The sequence below is a fragment of the Hydractinia symbiolongicarpus genome, chromosome 8 (assembly GCF_029227915.1).
Source record: "Hydractinia symbiolongicarpus strain clone_291-10 chromosome 8, HSymV2.1, whole genome shotgun sequence".
Taxonomy (NCBI): domain Eukaryota; kingdom Metazoa; phylum Cnidaria; class Hydrozoa; order Anthoathecata; family Hydractiniidae; genus Hydractinia; species Hydractinia symbiolongicarpus.
This window is the reverse complement of record NC_079882.1, coordinates 10,756,145-10,767,499: the sequence shown is the minus strand read 5'-3', so window position 1 is coordinate 10,767,499 and position 11,355 is coordinate 10,756,145. Positions and strand designations below refer to the sequence as shown.

Here is an 11,355-nt window from a genome sequence, read left to right as displayed (position 1 = left end):
TTATTTCTGAAAATTTTCCTAGATAACACTGCAAGACATTTTTCCCTGCTCGATCGTTCAGTATCTCCCTTCAAAAAAACACCTGGTCTAAGAGCATGACTATATTACATGATTAGGAGACTTTTTGAACTTTTTTGAACTTGCTTGCTGGACAATTTCATTTTTTTTATTATGTTGGGGAACATATTGAGTGCATTGTTTTTGTCCTAAATTTTATTTGTTTGTCTATTTCATCTGTTTCTCAGTAAGTTGCTTAGTGCAGTTTTTCTGTAGGCCTAAGGTGTTGCTAAAAAGTTATTTAATTTTTAAGCCAAATTTGAGGCCGAGACGTTAGCAACTCGGTTGCTTATAAAAAAACATGTACTATTTTTGCTAATTTTATGTTTCGCACATTTTTACTTTCCCTTTAAAATGCATTAAAAACGAAAATGCTTCAGTACAACGTTGGATAATTTCAGTTGACATTTGAATGGTTGAAATTGCTATAGAAGGAAGAAAAGTTATTAGATTCCGTTGCATATGCTTCATAACTCCACATGTATAAATGTGTGATTGGTCATTAAAATGTTTTGTTTATACTCAGCTTTTAATTTAAATTGCACAAAGATATTAAGTTATTAAGAAAAATGTTTGTCAATCTTCTTTTATAATAATACAGAGAGTGTGTGTGTCTGTGACAGGCAAAGTGGATGTGTTCATTTTCCTTTGATGTCGCCGAAAATGTCATGTCTCAAATGTTAAACTTCGCTATATTAAATTAGTGAAGTCATTACAGTGCACCTAAAACTTTTAGGCCAAATAACTTGGAATCGAGGTGGTGACGTCAGCCATTTTTCACTGCGTAGGTAACTAGGGACCACCTGGGACAATTTGGGCAAGTTTTCCAAACCTGGGGGTCCCTAAATCTGTTTCGGAATAAACAGGTATCAACCGTCATCAAAAAACCTGCAACCTTTTGTCAAAGATACACGATCCAATACATTTCAAACAATTTTTCACGGGCTATTGACTCGTTTTATATAATGATCGTGTGTTCCACGCTAACTTTATTATATACAAACAAATCTCTTCATTGTCCAGATAATGAGAGTAGCATATAACATTCCAGTTTTCAACTGTTTATTCATTATCTTTTATTATATTTTATCAAAAAACAAGATGCGATTAACGTCATTCGAAACTTAAAGTCTTCTGAAAAACTCTTTGATCTTTAATGAGGATTATTTTAATACGGAAAAAGTTAACCTTCTTTTGCACTCTTCTGTTTACAAAGGAGTCTATCAGCTTAGTCGTTTTTTTTCCGTGTTGCTGCTTGTCACGATGGAATATAAAAATCAATTTTTCGTTTGCCGGCGTATTTAACGATCCAGAATGGCAATTTTAAAGTGACACTATGCCTTGAAACATTTAAAGCATCGCTCCGTAGTAAGAATTCTGGAGTATATTGTAAAGTTACTAGTCTCCATAGGCCCGTAAAAAGTAAAATCATTTCAAGAGAACAATGTGTAGTGTCTATCAAAGAGGCTAACATCGTTGACCACAAGGGAGAATAAAATTTGGCGTCCGTTTAGCTTCCCTTAAAAGCGATGCAATTTTTTGTGTCATACAATTTCATTGTTGCAAACAAAAACAAGTATACACTTTCCTTAGTCAACACAGAGAGAAAAGCCTTCCCATGTACGAAATTATAGAATAATCCTCTTTTTTACATTTTTGTAAATTTTATTGACGTTACGTTACGACGTTACTGACGTCAATAGTATATTAGTTTATTTAACATCCGGGGGCAAGCAACCGAATAAACCCTGGGCCCAATTTATGTTCGGTAATAATATATCATCTAATGATGATTAGGGAGGACATGAAGTTCCACAGTCAGCTTATCATAAATAGAATTTTATAGGACAATCTGTGTTTTTTTAAATTCAAACCTAAAACGTAACTTTTGTCCTTGGTCAGTTTTTACTGATTTAGTATCAATTAAAGCTTCGTATGTCAGTTTGTTTTTTCCTAAACTCTCCTAGGCCAAACTGAAAGTGAGAACAGAGAATATATTAAGCTGAAAATCTAACATATGAAAATAAATCTCAAGTAAAAATCGGAGAGAGCTTGAAAAGGGGTTGTTAAAGACGTTTTATGATAGATGAAAAAGTATGAGTTTTCTGCCCTTTAAGTTTTGTCTTATATATTAATTTCCTTGCGTGAGTGAGCATGTGGGTCCACAGCACAAAAATCACAAGTCGCTTTTTTACGGCTCGCGCATTGTTCCCCCAAAGTGTGGCTAAAATAAAAGTTAGAATGATATTGTATATCGCGGCTTTTTACGATATAAAGATATATACCTCCATGCCAAAATACCTATTCTGAAACCCCATTGATCTCTGCTTAGCAGTTTATTACTATAAACATGCTTGTCAAGAATCGAGGCAATGACACCTTCGAAACTTTTTTCAGGTAAACAAAAAAGAGATATGGGTCGGTAGTTCTCACACTTAGATTTACTTCCCTTTTTTTGGATAAAAGATAATTGAGATTAGCTTAAAGCTCTGTTGCAACATATCTGGATTATAGGTAATATCATTGATTGTTGGTGTTATTCCAAATAAGGATTGCAAAGAAAAATAAACACTGGTATTTTTTTAATCGTATATATTTATTAAAATGAAAAGAAATTAATGCTTATAAAAATGTGTATGCTAACAAATTGTAGTGAAAAAAAGATAAAATTATATAAAAAGGTGAATATAAACAAATAAATAAATAAGTAAATATATAAAAGTGCATTATCAGCAGACCAACGGTCGTTTTACCATCGTCAGAATCATCGTAAAAATCATACAATCTAACAATGTATATTTTTTCACATTCATTGGCGTGTATAATTAAATGCTTGTTTCTAAATATTTTAATCTTTTGCGATGTTTTCTAATTTTTTTCACGCTCTTTTTTCGTATTGCATCAAATCGATCATTCACTTCTTTTTCTGTATGGCCATGTCTTTTCATAAGTCGCATAAAGTTTGTTCGTAAGACTTGCAGACGAGAAAGTTCACTGGAATGTTTTTCATCCATCTTCTCTACACGACTTTTAAAATTGTGCGCAAAGTCATTTATATCTTGTGTTAATTCGTTCTTAACTATTTCATCCCTTGAAGCTGAAATATAGTAAATATATATTTTCTAAAATAAAGAGGAACAGTAAGGAAGCAAAAACTAAACGAACACAAAAAAGGTTCGTAAAACTCATTGGTATTCCCACTTTTATAAAGTCAAATTTTGGAATTGAGGACCTTTGACGACAATGTTTAAACTTTTTTAAAAAGATGACGGTATTTATAAAGGAAATTAAGGAGATTCGAGGAGATTTTTGTGTTTAAAAAAATGTTAACAAAATCTACTTTTACGCGAGTTCAAACTAGTGGATTATTCTGTGCGAGGCGGCTTTGTTATTTCTATCAGAATTACGCTGAAAGCGATCCGCTTCGCGCGAAATGCCATACGTAAATACGCCATCCAATCAGAGCAAATTGTATACGTGATGTAAACACGAAACTAGAACATATTTAGACATTTTTTATTCAAAATATTGGATAAAACCTGGAAAAATATGATAACGAGTGTACCAGAGAGAAAATATAAACTTTTTATATGCTTCCGCTGTAACGTCCAGAAATGTTAAAAAAAAGTTGCTGGCCATATAGTCTCATTTTTCCTACGAGCAGCTAGGGTTCTTCCTAGTTTTTTCATCTCAAGTTCTAGCTTATGTGCTCTTGCTTCTTTATTTTTCGTCCAAACTTTTAAACATCTATCAACTTAATTCGACCTTTATTTCAAAAGTTTTTTTAAATGTTGCAAAAAAGCGATAGATGGAGCGCAAAGCAGGTCGGCTGTTACAATAACAATGCCCGCTTCGCCCCACACGTTCTTGATCCGCCTAGTGGAAAACCGACCTTAGAGGGGAATTGAGGAGTTTTGAGGAGGCGAAAAGTTTTAAGGAGACGTGCCAACTCTGTATTATTAAAAGGTGTTATTAGGCTTTTCTTTAAAAAGGGGGAAAAGACTTTCCTTTGTAAAACCTACATGTTCCTTACATCTGGAGTTCGTATATATGAATATGTATATGAAAAAAATGTATATATGAATAGAATATATATTACCTATAGGTTGAATTTTTTTCTTTCCTCTTCTTTTAAGGCAACACAACCATACAAAAGTTCCAAGGACACACATACCAAGAAAAACATAGCACAACAAAATTGAGAAGTCAATCAATTCATCCTTTGGAATAAATTCAGTCTTTATGAGGGTCGCATTGGGCTAAAAGAAAGTAAGTATGGTATTAAGCCATCCACTTTGAATATCTTATCTAGGAAAAAACCGGGCTAATTCATATAAACAAGGGCTAACTCCACGATTGTTTTCATGCTGCTTTTTCTAATCTATCATCGTCATAAATAAATGCAACGAAGAATTATTGTTAACCCTTGTCTATTTTATTCCTGCTTTTTTAACGAAAAAACAAAATGAGTTTTTATTTCCTCAACTAAACTGTTCGACAAAGATGGTAATAAATTTTACAGTTTATTTATATTATATATAGTACTTGTCTGCATGTGAGCCAACGAGGGCTTTATAATCGGAAACGCCATTATAATTGTACCTAGAATCACAGTCATAAACCATGTCCAGCTTTTTGAAAACTCTAGGAACGTAACTCTATATCCAATATCCGGTTCCGTTATTTGATATTATTTCCATTCAGGGGCATGCAACCATTAGTAACTTCTAAATATTACTGAAATAGGAGTACGGAATCGTACTTTGGATATAGTCTCTTCCATAGCCTTTTTAGCCATTTTAAAGCCCCCTTTTGACATTTTTATAATCCAATTGCCTTGTATTTGCGAAATATTTGTTTTGATTCCTAGCTACATATTTAGGGAATATTGCATAAAGTTTTTAGCCAGATAAACAAACAAAATATTAAGATTTTGACCAACAACACACATTGTTATCAGAAGCTTCAGCAAGGGTAGATACAAATTTCTATGTTCATCTTTTTTTTACCAATAATACATAGACGTCTAGACGACCTGTTTTTGAATAATTAATTTTTTATGATGAATTTGCTACCTTTTTATTTTTATTTTCTAAAAAAAAAAAAATCACTCAGTATTCTTTTAAACGGTCTGTTAAATATATTAAATATCAGTTAATCAAAAGTTTGCTTTGACGAGGGAACAGAGACAACACGAGAGTTGTGTTTGTTAAAAAATAATATGTTACTAGCTTCAAGAAAGGAATTAATTCCTCTTAAGAGATTTTATAGTCATTGTTGTTGCTTTGACTGGCTTAGACAATAAACTTACGTTTCTATGCAAAATTTCAAAGGATAAAGCTAGGTAGTTTAAAAGGTTTGAAGTTTATTTTATTAGAAAGTATGAGTTAAAATCAAGGTAAGTACTTTTATCGAATAAATCATGGATAACCATAACCATATGTGTAGGACACTTCTCTTTGATTTTCTGTTATATTTGGATGCTCAATATGATATTTAAGATGACTTAAGTTGTTGTTTTGTTCTCAGTGGTCATAAACCTTTCTACCGCCATTAGCTGGACTTTCGTGCAAGTCACTAAAGCCGAGAACCAACAACAGTTTCGTAGCCCCTTTAAAAGTAGTGTTGTTGGATTATTTCGGGAAAACCATCTGATATCTTTTGCAAATAAAAAAAAAGGACCCATTAATAACTTTCAAGTCCAAAATCCTTAGATCGATTTTAATTTTAGTTTTGTCAGTTCACAAAACCAAACTGATTTTCCCATACTAACCAGATTTGGTATTATTCAAGCAATAGCGCATCTTGGAACGTAGTCCAAGAGACCTATATTAGCCTTGAAACAACATGAAAATGTTGTTTCTGTCCTTTATAACAAAAAAATATTTGTCAAATTTTGGCTTTCAATATCTTTGGAAAGTTTATAATTTATAGAATATTTATAAATAAAAAATATAAGTTTTTGATAAGAAAAATATTTGTAATTTGTTTATAAAGTTTGAAGCTGGATTGTCTTTTTGCTTGATACACCACAACGTTTTAAGTTAAAAGGTACAAGCATTTATAAATATGGAGATAAAATTAAGCTTTTAAACCGTGTCAGTTTTTACTGAAAAATAAATTGTTAAAATTTTATGATACCGTGAATGTAAAAAAGTACAAAGGAGAATTACGAAAATCAACTTTTCAATATAAATTTGAGGCTAGACCATAAATTGCAAAACCGAGACACCGATTTAGTACTCTAGTGGAGTAGACTTGAATAGTGTGGTTTTTATGCAATAAGCTTAAAAATGTCTATACCTTTTAGGCTCGAGTGTCGGCAACTTAAAAAAGATGTTTGATAATTTTTTACGTCTTCATAGTTATTTTATGGCAAAATAACACTACTCGATAGGAAATTTATCTGGCTTTTAGAAAATAAATACTTTCATACAATTTTATTTCGCAGTATAGGAGTATAGACAGTATTATGGACATGGTTAATAGATGTATAATGTATCTTTAAGAAATGAGAAACCACTTCAATGGTTAGAAATATCAACTAACTTGAAGCTCTACATATATTTTTTATTTCAAAAGTATTTCGAAAATTAATAACAAAACCGCTTCATCTGAAACAATTCAAAAATATCTTGAAAAGTGAACCTACTTTTAAAACATCTGTCTGACTGCTAATGAACGCACTAATGCTCCCCTGATTTGCGTCAACATAACTGCGAACATCGTCTTCAAGGCTTTCCAAGCCTCCCGACAACACTGTTCCATATCCACTGTTTGTGTCAAATATTTTCTTTACAGTAAGAGTCATTTTCTTTAGGTGGTCACTGTAACTAGTTGCTGTGTATGCATCGAGCAGACCAATCGGAACAATGTCTTTGCTGACAGCTTCCAATACATCTATCGGTCGACTTACGTTGTATATCTTTGCGTTTCGTGCAACAGCTAAACTATACTCTGCAGTCCCAGGAATAACAGCAACCTATATGCAATAATAATAATAATCTATTATAATATATAACATATTATACGTACTAATAATTTCTGAACAAAGCCTATTTTATTTACTGTTTAAGCGAAGATTTGGTGTAAAATATGTACTGACTGAAAAAAGGAATCCTTATTATAGGGACGCATTGTTTAAACCAAAGTATGAAACGACTTTCCTTACTGTGTGTTAAATATTAGATAAACTCTAATTTGATTTTTCATATTCTAACATCATTTTTAGACTTTTTAACAATTCAGTACAGTGTCTGTACATAATTGAACGACAGTTAATAGTTTATCAGAATAAATATCATCTTTTTAGTGCGGTAGGGGTTTTAAAGAATAACGAACCTCAGTGAGTGAATTTCTATTTAGAAGTCACTGGCGTGAACTAGGCTTAAGCGTTCCTATACATGACACCAAAAAATGTGTGGAATCTACACGTATAAACCATCCATACATGTACGAGTTTGTTCAGAAAAAAATAAGCCAATTAAGTATGAAAATTTCACCAACAAGTCAGTAATGACTTGTTAGTGTAATCTACTAAAAGAAAGAAAGCGCGCTTTCGCTTTATTCCCGCAAAAAGTAAGATCAGTCATAAACCACAAAGTTTTTCCCGCAACATATTTTAATTAGAATTTCGCTATAACATAAAATTCATAACATCTAGATGGAACTAGAGGAAAGCTCAAAAGTTCTTCCAGGAAAATGTAAAAAAATTTGCATTAAAACTGATCTGCGAAAGCCTTTTTCGCAAACACTTTCTTTCCATGAAGTATACATGCAACGAAAGAATGCTAATGTTAACAGCCTCGCGTTGTATGATTGCTGATACTTCCGGTAAAATCTATAAATAGCAAAACTGATGCATTGAATGCCAAAACTAAGATTTGACATTCAATGCACCAGACATGGTCCGAAAAATCTATCCATCTAAAACAAGTCGTCCCTTAAAATAACAAAATATCATCAGAAAACAAAATATCACTCCCTTCACATTTGCTCAAAGTAGTTCCTTACGAATAACTTGAGAATTAATGAAATATTCAACATATTCTGGATTGCAAACTTAAAAATACGAAGGGTGTAGGACAATGTCAAATATTTAGAAAGCAGCTGGAGTGATTCGTGCAGTTAAAGAAAACAGAAGTGGTGCTATAGTTGATTTTAAGCCATTTATGTGATTAGAGATTAAGAAACAGGCAACTTATGATCTTTTTTTTGCGATATTAAATAAAACAGCCTTAAGTTTCATGCTACCTAAACGTGATTTTTTAAAAAAACTATGTTAGTTTCTTGTGCGTTTATGTGCTGAGTTGTTAATTTATTAAGGTAATTTCATTTTTGCCGAAATAATTAAATTGTGGAACATACTTGAACACCATATAATATAACTTCTTGTTGTAAATTGCTCGACACCAAATTTGTTGAAATCGATGCAATAAAAATACTGGTCATGATTAGGCCAAGCAATGTCCAGTATATCAATAAAGCCTTTGATGCGTTCGTACTCGGATTGTAATCGCCATATCTAAAATAACCATGAGAAAGAATAACAAATCACAGTGTCATATTGAAGAACTACTTTCCTCATCGCTAACATACTGTCTGGTAGCTCCTAGAAATAAGAGACGCAGACGAACCCACTACACTACGTGCGGCAGATAGTTTATCCGGATGGTGTGTATACATAGGTGAATCTAGATTAAATCACAGTCCTGATGAAATATTCCGTAACTTATGCTAAATAGTGTACACAACAAGAAAGAAAATCATCTCATACCCCACAGTTCCCATCGTTATAAATGCCATCCACATTCCTTGTAAAGCTCCTCTCCAACAGTTATCCAACGTTAAATCACTCGCGGAAGAAGATTGTTCCTAAAAATGTTAAACACATGCAAAGTGGACTTGAAATATAGGAGTTTTCAGTATAAATAAACTACTTACAGTAAACCATAGTAACCATCCACATATTATGGACAACAGTACCATTATTGCAACGGTTGTCCATGATGCAACTACATTTCTTAACAAGTCTTTCATCTGATATCTTCTCACCTTTTGATCGTACATAATAGCTGCACTTCCTTGTGTTTTTACAATACCTATGTATGGATAGATACCAGCGTATCTCCTTATTGCAAATTTGCCATAGACGGGCATGCTTAACTGCACTGTTGATCCGATGTCTTCTTTCATGTGTTGTGACTTCAGTTTCTCTGCAGAATGACCAGTTACTGTTCGATCAAAGTAAATTTTTGGAATAGTGTATGCTTTGCAATTCGTGCATACGTTTTTCAATATGGTTGTTAATAGCTGGGGAAAAAAACCTTGAGTGTCCCTGCCTTTGCTTTTATCATGATAAATGTATGGTTTCAAGCTATAGAAATTCGCATAAATGTTTTGAGGACATCTGCATGTTTCTAAATGTTAAATGCATAACATCTTAACATTTGTATTTTTTGTGCTGCAAGTATTAATGCTAAAATTAAAAACAACAACAAAAAAAATACCACTTGGAATAAATTATAACCAAACTAAATGACATCTATAGATCAATCATCACTGGATGAAAAACATCGTACGAGAAAAAAACATACATACCAGCTGTAAATGTGAAAGCTGGGCCATCTCCTTCTTTAGCAAACGCAAAGATTTCAAATTTATACATCGAGTAAGGGGATAAGTCATCTATATACGCAGAGAATGTAAAACGATCAACTTGTTTGACTGATGGCGTCTCACCTACTGTCACGTCTATATCTGCTTGACGTACAAGAACGTATTTGATCTTATATCCAACCACATAACCATTTTCCTCTTCTGCTGGTATGGGATTCCAAGTTATTTTTATCTGGTATGATGAAAATCGATATTTGTTTGTCTATTTCATCTGTTTCTCAGTAAGTTGCTTAGTGCAGTTTTTCTGTAGGCCTAAGGTGTTGCTAAAAAGTTATTTAATTTTTAAGCCAAATTTGAGGCCGAGACGTTAGCAACTCGGTTGCTTATAAAAAAACATGTACTATTTTTGCTAATTTTATGTTTCGCACATTTTTACTTTCCCTTTAAAATGCATTAAAAACGAAAATGCTTCAGTACAACGTTGGATAATTTCAGTTGACATTTGAATGGTTGAAATTGCTATAGAAGGAAGAAAAGTTATTAGATTCCGTTGCATATGCTTCATAACTCCACATGTATAAATGTGTGATTGGTCATTAAAATGTTTTGTTTATACTCAGCTTTTAATTTAAATTGCACAAAGATATTAAGTTATTAAGAAAAATGTTTGTCAATCTTCTTTTATAATAATACAGAGAGTGTGTGTGTCTGTGACAGGCAAAGTGGATGTGTTCATTTTCCTTTGATGTCGCCGAAAATGTCATGTCTCAAATGTTAAACTTCGCTATATTAAATTAGTGAAGTCATTACAGTGCACCTAAAACTTTTAGGCCAAATAACTTGGAATCGAGGTGGTGACGTCAGCCATTTTTCACTGCGTAGGTAACTAGGGACCACCTGGGACAATTTGGGCAAGTTTTCCAAACCTGGGGGTCCCTAAATCTGTTTCGGAATAAACAGGTATCAACCGTCATCAAAAAACCTGCAACCTTTTGTCAAAGATACACGATCCAATACATTTCAAACAATTTTTCACGGGCTATTGACTCGTTTTATATAATGATCGTGTGTTCCACGCTAACTTTATTATATACAAACAAATCTCTTCATTGTCCAGATAATGAGAGTAGCATATAACATTCCAGTTTTCAACTGTTTATTCATTATCTTTTATTATATTTTATCAAAAAACAAGATGCGATTAACGTCATTCGAAACTTAAAGTCTTCTGAAAAACTCTTTGATCTTTAATGAGGATTATTTTAATACGGAAAAAGTTAACCTTCTTTTGCACTCTTCTGTTTACAAAGGAGTCTATCAGCTTAGTCGTTTTTTTTCCGTGTTGCTGCTTGTCACGATGGAATATAAAAATCAATTTTTCGTTTGCCGGCGTATTTAACGATCCAGAATGGCAATTTTAAAGTGACACTATGCCTTGAAACATTTAAAGCATCGCTCCGTAGTAAGAATTCTGGAGTATATTGTAAAGTTACTAGTCTCCATAGGCCCGTAAAAAGTAAAATCATTTCAAGAGAACAATGTGTAGTGTCTATCAAAGAGGCTAACATCGTTGACCACAAGGGAGAATAAAATTTGGCGTCCGTTTAGCTTCCCTTAAAAGCGATGCAATTTTTTGTGTCATACAATTTCATTGTTGCAAACAAAAACAAGTATACACTT

At 32.8% G+C, this 11,355-nt stretch overlaps 1 protein-coding gene across 1 annotated transcript; it reads right to left on the bottom strand.

Moving 5' to 3' along the window:
• Positions 1 to 2,184: 2,184 nt before the first annotated feature.
• Positions 2,185 to 11,055, bottom strand: LOC130655034 (uncharacterized). Its single transcript, XM_057457735.1, has 7 exons — positions 9,658 to 11,055; positions 9,001 to 9,476; positions 8,834 to 8,931; positions 8,425 to 8,581; positions 6,710 to 7,039; positions 4,157 to 4,316; positions 2,185 to 3,154 (listed from the first exon to the last, which is right to left on the bottom strand). The coding sequence occupies exons 1-7, from the start codon at positions 9,722 to 9,724 to the stop codon at positions 2,883 to 2,885; spliced, it is 1,560 nt and encodes a 519-aa protein (XP_057313718.1). The 5' UTR covers positions 9,725 to 11,055; the 3' UTR covers positions 2,185 to 2,882.
• Positions 11,056 to 11,355: the final 300 nt, after the last annotated feature.